The sequence below is a fragment of the Neophocaena asiaeorientalis genome, unplaced genomic scaffold (assembly GCF_003031525.2).
Source record: "Neophocaena asiaeorientalis asiaeorientalis breed wild unplaced genomic scaffold, Neophocaena_asiaeorientalis_V1.1 scaffold118, whole genome shotgun sequence".
Taxonomy (NCBI): domain Eukaryota; kingdom Metazoa; phylum Chordata; class Mammalia; order Artiodactyla; family Phocoenidae; genus Neophocaena; species Neophocaena asiaeorientalis.
Genome location: NW_020175528.1, coordinates 10,865,566 through 10,878,744, shown reverse-complemented (window position 1 = coordinate 10,878,744; position 13,179 = coordinate 10,865,566). Strand labels below are relative to the sequence as shown.

General features: G+C 38.9%; 1 protein-coding gene across 1 annotated transcript in view; it reads left to right on the top strand.

Moving 5' to 3' along the window:
* IGSF10 (immunoglobulin superfamily member 10) overlaps window positions 1–12,036 on the top strand; it is a 41,364-nt gene extending 29,328 nt beyond the window's left edge. Inside the window, exon 6 of the mRNA XM_024769069.1 lies at window positions 9,121–12,036. Within this exon, the coding sequence (XP_024624837.1) occupies window positions 9,121–11,029 (1,909 nt within the window). The 3' untranslated portion in view covers window positions 11,030–12,036. The remainder of the gene's footprint in view (window positions 1–9,120) is intronic.
* The last annotated feature ends 1,143 nt before the right edge of the window (window positions 12,037–13,179 follow it).

Genomic DNA, 13,179 nt, shown 5'->3' with positions numbered 1-13,179 from the left:
ATCTTGCCATGGTTTATGTCAAAGAGTGTTTTTCCTGTTTTTCTCTAAGAGTTTTATAGTGTCTGGTCTTACATTTAAGTCTTTAATCCATTTGGGGTTTATTTTTGTGTATGGTGTTAGGTAGTATTCTAATTTCATTCTTTTACATGTAGCTGTCCACTTTTCCCAGCACCACTTATTGAAGAGGCTGTCTTTTCTCTATTGTATATTCTTGCCTCCTTTGTCATAGATTAGGGGTCCATTTCACAGGGTATATGCCCAGTAGTGGGATTGCTGGGTCATATGGTAGTTCTATTTTTAGTTTTTTAAGGAACCTCCATACTGTTTTCCATAGTGGTTTTATCAATTTATATTCCCACTAACAGTACAGGAAGGTCCCCTTTTCACCACACCCTTTCCAGCATTTCTTGTTTGTACATTTTTTTGATGATGGCCATTCTGACTGGTGTGAGGTGATACCTCCTTGTAGTTTTGATTTGCATTTCTCTAATAATTAGTGATGTTGAGCATCTTTTCACGTGCCTCTTGGCCATCTGTATGTCTTCCTTGGTGAAATGTCTATTTAGGTCTTCTGCCCATTTTTTAACTGGATTGTTTTTTTGATATTGAACTCCATGAGCTGTTTGTGTATTTTGAAGATTAAGCCTTTGTTTATTGTTTCATTTGCAAATATTTTCTCCCATTCTCAGGGTTGTCTTTTTGTCTTGTTTATGGTTTCCTTTGCTGTGCAAAAGCTTTTAAGTTTAATTAAGTCCCATTTGTTTATTTTTGTTATTTCTGTTACTCTAGCAGGTGGGTCAAAAAAGATCTTGCCATGGTTTATGTCAAAGAGTGTTTTTCCTGTTTTTCTCTAAGAGTTTTATAGTGTCTGGTCTTACATTTAAGTCTTTAATCCATTTGGGGTTTATTTTTGTGTATGGTGTTAGGTAGTATTCTAATTTCATTCTTTTACATGTAGCTGTCCACTTTTCCCAGCACCACTTATTGAAGAGGCTGTCTTTTCTCTATTGTATATTCTTGCCTCCTTTGTCATAGATTAGGGGTCCATAGGTGCGTGGGTTTATCTCTGGACTTTCTATCCTGTTCCATTGACCTATGTTTATGTTTTTGTGCTAGCACCATACTGTCTTGATTACTGTAGCTTTTTGGTATAGTTTGAAGTCAGGGAGCCTGATTCCTCCCACTCTGTTTTTCTTTCTAAAGATTGCTTTGGCTATTTGGGGTCTTTTGTATTTCCATACGAATTGTAATTTTTTTCGTTCTGTGAAGAATGCCATTGGTAGTTTGATAGGGGTTGCACTGAATCTGTAGATTGCTTTGGGTAGTTTACTCATTTTCACAATATTGATTCTCCCAATCCAAGAATGTGGTATATTTCTCCATCTGTTTATATCATCTTTGATTTCTTTCATCAGTGTTTTACAGTTTTCTGAGTACAAGTCTTTTGTACTCCTTAGGCAGGTTTATTCCTAGGTATTTTATCCTTTTTGTTGCAATGGTAAATGGGAGTGTTCGCTGAATTTCTCTTTCTGATTTTTCGTTGTTGTTGTATAGGAATGCCAGAGATTTCTGTGTATTAATTTTGTACCCTGTTACTTTTACCAAATTCATTGATTAGCTCTGGTAGTTTTCTGGTGGCATCTTTAGGATTTTCTATGTATAGTATCATGTCATAAGAAAACAGTGACAGATTTACTTCTTTTCCGATTTGGATTCCTTTGACTTATTTTTCTTCTCTGATTGCTGCGGCCAGGACTTCCAAAACTATGTTGAATAAGAGTGGCGAGAGTGGACATCCTTGTTTTGTTCCTGATCCTAGTGGAAATGCTTTCAGTTTTTCACCGTTGAGTATGATGCTTGCTGTGCGTTTGTCATAAATGGTCTTCATTATGTTGAGGTAGTTTCCCTCTATGCCCATTTTCCGGAGAGTTTTTATGATAAATGGGTGTTGAATGTTGTCAAAAGCTTTTTCTGCATCTATTAAGATGATCATATGGTTTTTATCCCTTAATTGGTTAATGTGGTGTATCACATTGATTAATTTGCATATATTGAAGAATGCTTGCATCCCTGGGATAAATCCCACTTGATCATGGGGTATGATCCTTTTAATGTGCTGTTGGATTCTGTTTGCTAGCATTTTGTTCAGGATTTTTGCACTTATGTTCATCAGTGATATTGGCCTGCAGTCTTTTTTTGTGATATCTTTTTCTGATTTTGGTGTCAGGGTGATGGTGGCTTTGTAGAATGAATTTGGGAGTGTTTCTCCCTCTGCAATTTTTTGGAAGAGTTTGTGAAGGATCAGTGTTAGCTCTTCTCTAAATGCTTGATAGAATTGGCCTGTGAAGCCAACTGGTCCTGGACTTTTGTTTGTTGGAAGATTTGAAATGACAGTTTCAATTTCATTACTTGTGATAGGTCTGTTTATAGTTTCTAATTCTTCCTGGTTCAGTCTTGGAAAATTGTACCTTTCCAAGAATTTGTCCATTTCTTTGTGGTTGTCCATTTTACTGGCATATCGTTGTTTGTAGCAGTCTCTTATAATGCTTTGTATTTCTGCAGTGTCAGTTGTGATTTCTCCTTTTTCATTTCTAATTCTATTGATTTGAGTTTTCTCCCTTTTTTTCTTGATGAGTCTGGCTAAAGGTTTATCAATTTTGTTTATATTCTCAAAGAACCAGATTTTAGTTTTATTGATCTTTGCTATTGTTCCCTTTGTTTCTATTTCCTTATTTCTGCTCTGATCTTTATGATTTCTTTCCTTCTGCTAACTTTGGGTTTTGTTTGTTCTTCTTTCTGTAGTTCCTTTAGGCATAAGGTTAGATTTAGTTGAGATTTTTCTTGTTTCTTGAGGTAGGCTTGTATAGCTATAAACTTCCCTCTTAAAACTGCTTTTGCTGCACCCCATAGGTTTTGGATCATCGTGTTTTCCTTGTCACTTGTCTCTAGGTATTTTTTAATTTCCTCTTTGATTTCTTCAGTGACCTCTTGGTTACTTAGTAACGTATTGTTTAGCCTCCATGTGTTTGTGTTTTTTATGTTTTATTCCTGTAATTGATTTCCAATCTCATAGCATTGTGGTCAGAAAAGATGCTTGATACAATTTCAATTTTCTTAAATTTTCCAAGGCTTGATTTGTGACCCAAGATGTGATCTGTCCTGGAGAATGTTCCATGTGCACTTGAGAAGAAAGTGTATTCTGCCATTTTTGGGTGGAATGTTCTATAAATATCAATTAGACCTATCTGGTCTCTTGTGTCATTTTTTTTTTCTTTCCAGTACGTGGGCCTCTCACCGCTGTGGCCTCTTCCGCTGCGGAGCACAGGCTCCGGACGCGCAGGCCCAGCGGCCACAGCCCATGGGCCCAGCTGCTCTGCAGCATGCGGGATCCTCCTGGACCGGGGCACGAACCCGTGTCCGCTGCATTGGCAGGCAGACTCTCAACCACTGCACCACCAGGGGAGCCCTCTTGTGTCATTTAAAGCTTGTGTTTCCTTATTTATTTTCTGTCTGGATGATCTGTCCATTGGTGTAAATGGGGTGTTAAAGTCCCCTACTATTATTGTGTTACTGTCGACTTCCCCTTTTATGGCTGTTAGCATTTTCCTTATGTGTTGAGGTGCTCCTATGTTGGGTGCATAAACATTTATAATTGTTATATCTTCTTCTTGGAGTGATCCTTTGATCATTATGTAGTGTCCCTCCTTATCTCTTGTAACAGTCTTTATTTTAAAGTCTATTTTATCTGATACAAGTATTGCTGCTCCAGCTTTCTTTTGATTTCCATTTGCATGTAATATCTTATTCCATCCCTTCACTTTCAGTCTGTACGTGTCCCTGAAGTGGTCTGACGTGGGTCTCTTGTAGACAGCATATAGGTGGGTCTTGTTTTTGTATCCATTCAGCCAGTTTGTGTCTTTTGGTTGGGGCATTTAGTCCATTTACATTCAAGGTTATTATTGATATATATGTTCCTATTACCATTTGCTTAATTGTTTTGGGTTTGTTTTTGTGGGTCTTTTTCTTGTCTTGTGTCTCCTGCTTAAAGAAGTTTCTATAGCATTTGTTGTAAAGCTGGTTTGGTGGTGCTGAATTCTCTTAGCTGTTGTTTGTCTGAAAAGCTTTTGACTTCTCCATCAAATCTGAAAGAGATCCTTGCTGGGTAGAGTAATCTTGGTTGTAGGTTTTTCTCTTTCATCACTTTTAAGTACATCCTGCTACTCCCTTCTGGCCTGCAGAGTTTCCACTGAAAAATCAGCTGATAACCTTATAGGGATTCCTTTGTATGTTATGTTTGGTTTTTCCCTTGCTGTTTTTAATATTTTTTCTTTTAATTTTTGTTAGTTTGATTAATATGTGTCTTGGTGTGTTTTTCCTAGGGTTTATCCTGTATGGGATTCTCTGTGCTTCCTGGACTTGGGTGACTATCTCCTTTCCCATGTTAGGGAAGTTTTCAACTATAATCTCTTCAAGTGTTTTCTCAGACTCTTTCTTTTCCTCTTCTGGGACCCCCTATAATGAGAATGTTGGTGCATTTTGTGTTGTCCCAGAAGTCTCTGAGATTGTCTTCAATTCTTTTCATTCTTTTTTTCTTTATTCTGCTCCTCAGCCATTATTTCCACTATTTTGTTTTCCAGCTCACTTATTCGTTCTTCTGCCTCAGTTATTCTGTTATTGATTCCTTCTAGTGTATTTTTCGTTTCAGTTATTACATTGTTCATCTCTGTTTATTTGTTCTTTAGTTCTTCTAGATCTTTGTTCAACATTTCTTGTATTTTCTCAATCTGTGCTTCCATTCTATTTCCAAGATTCTGGATCATCTTTACTATCATTACTCTGAATTCTTTTTCAGGTAGATTGCCTATTTCCTCTTCATTTATTTGGTCTTGTAGGTTTTTGCCATCTCGTTTTTTTTTTTTATGAGTGGGATTGTATTCCTCTCTTACTGGTTGTTTGGCCTGAGGCTTCCAACACTGGGCTTTGTAGGCTACTGTGTAGAGCTGGGTCTTGGTGCTAAGATGAAGAACTCTGTAGGAACTCACTCCAATGAATATTCCCTGGGGTCTGAGGTTCTCTGTTAGTCCAGTGGTTCGAACTCACAGCTCCCACTGCAGGAGCTTTGGCCCACTCACAGGCTCATGAACCAAGATCCTGTAAGCCACCTGGGGTGGCAAAAAAAAAGAAAAAAACCCCACAATAACAAAGTAAAAAATGAGACTAGGAAACTAACAGGTATGTTAGGAATATAAAAATAAAAATATAGATGAATCAACAACCAGAAGGCACAATCGTACCACAATAGTGAAAAAGAGGAGGGGAAAAAAAAAAAAAGGCTGGAAATAGGCCTTGGCTGTGGAGGGCAGGGTCTAAGCAAGGGTGAGGTTTGGGTGGTGGGTGGGGCCAATGGTCAGGACCACTGACAGGGCTGGAAAAGGCCTTGGGGGCTCTTGGGGGGGGGTGGGACTTAGGCTCAAGGAACAGAAGGGGCCCAGGCATGCCCCACACCCCTGCTCTCAGAAGGCAGGGGACCTCACCTGGGAGCCCAGCAGGCTTTCTGGGCTCAAACGCCCTCTGCTCCTCTCCTACTCCGCCCAGAGGGGCCCTCCCGCCTGCCTCTCCTGATCTCCCCGGCCTCAGGGTCACTGATCCTGTCTGGCCTCCACTTCACCTCCCCCTCTCAGTCCCCCTATGTCCTACCGGTTCACTTTGGGGTTCCTCCCGTCTCCTTGGGTGTCAGAGTCCCCTACCAGTGGCCAGTTGGTACCATAGTTGTGGGGAAACACTAACTCTGCATCTTCCCATGCGGCCATCTTGACTCTGCCTCCATTTTTATTAATAGAAAATATCCATGCAAGAGAAATTACACATGAGTTTATGCTTAAAAGAATAGATTTTTTTCTAGTGTCAAACTATAAGTTGGTAACGGATATAGTTAAGGAAGTTAATTTGTGATCTTTAACTCCAAAGTAAATGTTAATTTTCAAATAAGTCATGAAGATTACCTAAATTTTAAATTGAAATTTAGATTTAAAATTTAAGAATGCTGGGTTACAAAATGTAAACTTCACAACTCACATGTTTATGCTTGTTATCTACTATATGTATACCCATTTGTAGCATCAAATATTTTCAGTAGTGTACCAGTTTTTGTATATAATAATATTGGTATGTCTGTTTAATCACCCTGCAGCACATGGGGGTGATTCTCATTTACCCAGAGACTGCTCATGATTCTGTGTACTTCTGAATACAATTTTACTACCCATGCAGAAACCAATGCAAGAAGTGTAGAAGGCATGACACTTGTGATGGGAATAACAGATAAATTTCTAATTTTAGGTTGTAAAAACAATGTCTAAAATGTTTACTGGGCATTAGGTCAATTTTTAAGAATGGAAGAGGTGTGAAAAAATGTAAGGGAATGTCTTAAAAAGTTAATCCAAAGGAATGTCTAAAACACATTAAGCATCTTAGAATAAATCTCGACCAAAAATCTCGCCCTAGGTAGTCCAACAAATCTTTCAGAGTTTGATAGCAAAGATATTAGGTAGGCTGTTTATATTTTGTTTTGGGAAAGCACTTACAGAACACAGAAAGATTGTTCATATTTTGGAAGAGGCAACAGAGTGTGTAAGATCACAGATGCTATCACAGGTCCACTAGAGGTACTGTCATTCTTTTCTTTTATGATGAACTACAACTTGTTTGCTAACTGAACACTTGAGTGATTATTCTGCAACTAACCCACTCAGAAAGGCAAGAATACTCTTTACTTAGATGCTTTAGATGTCAAGAGAAATTAAAAGGGCACTTCTGCTGAAAAAAAAAAAAAAGTCCTTCCTGTTGCCACTTCTTGGCTTTGTAAGTCTGAATTTATTTTAGATTCTAAAAATTAAAATTTTCATCATAACTATGCTCATCCAAGTCTATTCCACCATCAACAAAATAAGCAAAACATTTTACTTTTTTAAAGCCTAGTTGTCAGGTGAACGTTGCCTTTTCTGAATTTCTTTTTAACCATCTCAGACTTAACAGCACTACTGGTCTACCTCCATGACTTTAAATATGACTTACGTGACCTATGTTTCAGGACGGAATTGTGTTTCCTCTTCTTTGGAACCTTGCTTCTCATGACCTGGGGGCTTGTTACAAGAACAGAAACTCAGGCCCCATCCCAGATGGGCAGAACCAGAATCTGCATTTTAAAAAGATCCCCAGGTGAATCACATGAGCAATAAGGTCCAAGAAACACTGCTCTAAAAGACTGCACGTGCTTGCCTGTGCATTAATTTTCCTAAAGAATTCCCTTTCTTTTACTCAGGGAAAACTTCCACTTTCAAAAGTAAATTTTCCCTTAAAAATATCAGTTTATAAAAGGAAACAGTTACAGTTCTCTTTTTATATATTACAACTTCCAGATGCATCAGATTTGGGGGTGAGGAAAGGTCATTTTGAGTCATTGGTTTTCAGAGGGTTGTCCTCCTACCAAGAGCATTAGCATCGCCTGAGAACTTGATTCCGATTCTGTGTTTTGACACGCAATCTGTGTTCTTAAAAGCTGTCCAGATGATTACAGCACACACTCAAATTTGAGACTCTTTCGCAAACTTCAATGTTCATAAAGTCACCCGGGAAGTTTGTCAAAGAGTGGGTTCCTGGATCCCTGGCTAGATCTATTGGATCAGAATCTCTGAACAGTGAAACCAGGAAATATGCATCTTAAATTAGACCCCATGTAATTCTGATGCAGGTAATGAGGGAACTGCATTAAATACCAAGATTTAGAGCAGTGGTTCTTAGACTCTGCTGCCCATGAGAGTCATTTGGAAAACTGAGTCCTGAGGCCAAGGTCACATTCCACACCAATTAAGTCAGAAATTCTGGAGGTGGGACCCAGGCAACAGCACTATTTTATACAAATGATTTTAATGTGCACCCGAGTTTGAGAAACAGCTCTTAGAAAGCATTAGGGAAGAATGATAGCAGGTGGCAGTGTAGCATGGTGAAAAGGGCAAGTTACTATGTCTATCTAAGTATTTTTTTTTTTTTTTGGCTGTATAGTGGGGAACTACCTAAAGATTAAAAAATGAATGCAAAGACCCTTGTAGTTTCCATTCCTTTTTTAAAGTGCATCCATTATGATGACCTTCCTTTGGTTTATATGCAAGACAAGTTCTCTCCAGGCTTGAGGGAAAAAAAAAAAAAAGAATATCAGCACTTGTAAGTTGTCCTACAACAAATACTCTTCCTACTTATGGTATGTTTTCTTGAAGGTGAAAAATGACTTGAGGCTGTTTGACTTGCTTAGCAGTTATGCTATGAAAGGTCATCCACACTTTTCTCTCTCATTTCACCCACCTGCTTAGCTCATGTTGCCAAAGAACTAGGAAGAAAAACACGTACGGAGATTTCCACCTATGGGTGTTTTTGATTGCGTTTTTAGCAGTTAGTTTCCACTGGTCTTTTTGAAAAACTAGATTTGGTTTTACCAGGAAAGATCTGCCACCTGATGGTTCAATGTGGTAATAGCAGGCTGTGTAGTGGCTTCAGAGAGAAAAATGGTCTTCACGGAGTTCAATGTAATGCAGAGACCAGAGTCACGGTACAGCTGCCTGCAGAGACAGACGCTTTAGTAAGCTTCTAATGGGTCTTACCTTGGCATTTCCTCTCTTTATAAAAAAAAGTAAAACTCATTTTCTAACCAAATAACTGATTACTAATATCTCTTTAAAAAGGAAAACCTGGTATCTTTTCTGAGCAAGTAAATTTGTATGAAAGTTGTTCTTTACTGATGTATATCACAAAATGATCATTTGATGTGTAAAGTGGTCAAGACGGTCATGGGTCTAGGAAACTGGTATTTCTAATATTCTCGTCACCATGAAAATTCTTTTTAATTGAAATGCAGAGGAGATTCGTTTGAAGTCCATCTAAGACATAGTGCTTGTCTGCACTAAACCGTATCTGTTCAGCTAATTTCATCTTTCAGAATAGTTTAAAAGACAGTGATTTTAATTCCATTCCAACAGTTTAAGAAAATGTCCATAAAGCTAATCCTGTGTAAATAAGTCTCCCACTCCTTGTTAATACCTGCATACTCAATCCGTCTCCTTTCCTCAGAATGGGCAGCCGCATCCAAGTCTACCCAAATGGATCCCTGTTTATTGGATCAGTAACAGAAAAAGACGGCGGAGACTACTTGTGTGTGGCGAGAAACAAGATGGGGGACGATCTGACCCTGATGCACGTCAGCCTAAGACGGAAACCTGCCAAAATTGACCACAAGCAACATTTTAAAAAGCAAGTTTTTCACGGGAAAGACTTCCAAGTCGATTGCATGGCTTCCGGCTCACCAGTGCCCGAGATATCCTGGAGTCTGCCTGATGGGACAATGATAAATAACGCCATGCAGGCCGACGACAGTGGCCACAGCACCAGGAGGTTCACCCTCTTCGACAATGGAACCTTATACTTCAACAGAGTTGGGATGGCAGAGGAAGGAGATTACACTTGCCATGCCCAGAACACTCTAGGGAAGGATGAAATGAAAGTCCACGTAACAGTCATAACAGCCGCCCCACGGATCCGGCAGGGTTACAAGACCAACACGAGAGTCAAGGCTGGAGACACAGCCGTCCTTGACTGTGAGGTCACTGGGGAACCCAAGCCAAAAGTATTTTGGTTGCTGCCTTCCAATGACATGATTTCATTCTCTAAGGACAGGTACGCATTTCATGCCAATGGGTCTTTGTCTATCAACAGAGTGAAACTGCTCGATTCCGGAGAGTACGTATGTGTGGCACGAAATCCCAGTGGGGATGACACCAAAATGTACAAACTGGACGTTGTCTCCAAACCTCCATTAATCAATGGTCTGTATACAGATAAAACCACCATTAAAGCCATGGCGGTGAGGCATTCCAAAAAACACTTTGACTGCAGAGCCGAAGGGACACCATCTCCTCAAATCATGTGGATCATGCCAGACAGTATTTTCCTCACAGTTCCGTACTATGGAAGCAGAATCACAGTCCATAAAAATGGAACGCTGGAAATTAGGAATGTGAGGCTTTCAGATGCAGCCAATTTTACCTGTGTGGCTCGGAATGAAGGAGGAGAGAGTGTGCTGGTGGTACAGTTAGAAGTACTGGAAATGCTGAGAAGACCGACATTCAGAAATCCACATAATGAAAAAATCGTTGCCCAGCTTGGAAAGTCCACAGCATTGAATTGCTCTGTTGATGGAAACCCACCACCTGAAATAATCTGGATTTTACCAAATGGCACACAATTTCCCAATGGACAAAACAATTCTCAGTATCTAATAGCAAGTAACGGCTCTTTTATCATTTCTAAAATGACTCGGGACGATACAGGAAAATATCGGTGTACAGCAAGAAATAAAGTTGGCTATATTGAGAAATTAATTGTATTAGAAATTGGCCAAAAGCCAGTGATTGTCACTTATGCACGAGGAACAGTTTACAGTATCAGTGGAGACACTCTATCGTTGCACTGTGTCTCTGATGGAAGCCCTAAGCCACGTATCAAATGGACTGTGCCAAGTGGTTACGTAATAGACACGCCTCAGATCAGTGGAAAATACATACTGCATGAAAATGGCACCTTGGTCATCAAAGAGGCAACAGCTTATGACAGAGGAAGCTACGTTTGTAAGGCTCAAAACAGTATTGGCCATGCACTGATTACTCTTCCAGTAATGGTTGTGGCCTACCCTCCCCGAATTACAAATCGCCTACCCAGGAACGTCCTCACGAGGACAGGCGTGGCCGTTCAGCTCCGCTGTGTGGCCCTGGGAGTCCCCAAGCCAGAAATCACATGGGAGATGCCTGACCACTCCCTGTTCTCAGGGGCACACGAAGGGAGGACACATGGAATTCAACGTTTTCACCCACAAGGTACCCTAGTCATTCAGAATCCTCAAGCCTCAGATTCTGGGATATACAGATGCACAGCAAAGAATCCACTTGGAAGTGATTACGCAACAACTTACATCCAAGTAATCTGACAGAAAATAAAACTACCTGAACAAAGTCAACATCTGGACAGAATTTACTTTTTGGAAGAAGTTTAATCAAAGGCAGCCATAGGCATGTAAATGAATTTGAATACACTTACAATATTATAATAGACATGCAAAAAAAAGGACTTGTAAATAAATGCATTATGAACTGATACTGATTTTTTTTTATAATGGATCTCAAAACAAACTTTTAACTTAAGGCACTTTTATTTTGCCAACGAATAACAATGAACATTAAGAGAAAACGATCGACCATAAAATAACAAGTGGATAATGTACCTGAATTCTTCATTAAAGAATGGACTTTTTTTCTTTCATTACCATTTGCCTAGTGTCCACCTTCTATTAATCAATGTTACAAGCATGGCGCTGAGGACAGACACAATGGAAAAGATGATTAAATTTGTGGTCGATGTAAATTTGTCATCCTGATGTATAAATACTGTGGTCAGTTTATAAATATTTTACTAAAACCCACAGAAAATAAGCGCTGAACTGTTTTATGATTCACCATTTTGTGCACACTGAAAATTTTCATTGATGGGGAATAGAAAAAAATGTTTTAATAACTGCATTTAAAAATAAACGCAGGCTGAATTTCCACTTGTAAGAAAGCAACAACACCTGCACATCATAAAATGTGAAAAGGGGGTTGATTACATCTATCCCAAATAAAGCCATTAAAAAGCTTTTCAAATACACAAACTTCTTTATAACTTCAAAATCTAGCTCAGGCACCCCTGGTTTGGAACTGTTTGTTTATAAGGAAAAATTTTCTTAGGAGGAATCATTGCTCTATGAGCGTCTATTCTATAAGGTGATAATCCTGTGTGACAGGGAAATGTTTGGGAAAATCTAGACCGAATACATACAATGGAGTTTCACTGTAGTTAAAATTTGATCAACCCTATACAAAATGTTGCTTTTTGTAATTCACTGAATTTATTTATATTACATGCTTAATTCAACCTGAATTAATTTAAGGGACAATATGATTCAGCTTTTCTAACTTTAGAGGCTAGGATTTTCCAGTGTAATTTCTCCAGCATCTATTCAAATATTTGCCTATTATTTAAGAAGACTTATAGGAGACTTAATAAATGAAAAAGAAGAAAATGCCATAGGTCTTGCTCAGATAGATAGCTCAGCACACAAAACCGAGAACTACATTTTTCCCTGTCAATCAGTTGAGACAGAGGGCGGGGGGGACTCACTTCATTTTGTTTTCATCACACCAACTTTCAGCTTGCCCCACCTAAAGAGGTGACCCGATTCCTACGTTCTTTCTTTGATGTTGGTATCCTGTGGCCATAAGCGGTCAAGGGCTACTCATTCTAACAGTGATCTCATTCTACTTCCGGACCAAGAGGAATAAAAAACAGAGGACAAGTGTAACCCTATTAGGAAGAAGCCTACTATGTAAACAGGTATATCTAAGGGCTTCTTATGTCCAACTCCATTCTATTTCAAAGTCTTTAAGGGGAACTGGGGTCTCCATCTTATCCTAAGATAATTTCCTCTTTGTCTCACCAAGCAAATTACCAGGTTCTGCCGAAGGACAGGGCTTTCCTTTGTGATCATTTCAAGACAAATCAATGCATATTCTAAAAAAGAAAAAGAAAACTCTCAGGAGAGAGGATTAAATGGGAGGAAATATGATAAGAATAGATTGAAAATTCCAGTTTCTCTCTGTATAGGACACAGGGGAAAACCAGTTCTAGGTTTTTCCTCAACTCTCTGTAGAATCGTCGAATTATAGGGCCTTACCATATCTTAGCTTTCCCACCTGAAAAAAAAAGGAGCCGACAGCAACAAAAAGCTATGTCCCACAGCTTTCAAGTGCAAAATGATTAATAAATTAATTTCACTAACTTCTGCAAAATATAAAGTGCATACAAATGCTATGTAATTATAACACTCATTCTTGAAACAGTCTTACTTCTGTTTGCAATATTGAGCTACAAATATATATGGTTCAAACTGAAAGGTGGCATTTTAAACACCAGTAATTCTTGAGAAGAAGTAAAACAACAATCAGGACAGAACATGACTGGTACTCACTAGGCACGACATTCACATTTCAGTTGTTTTGCCAAGGCAGTCATTATATGACAGATTACTCTGAAGAAAAAATA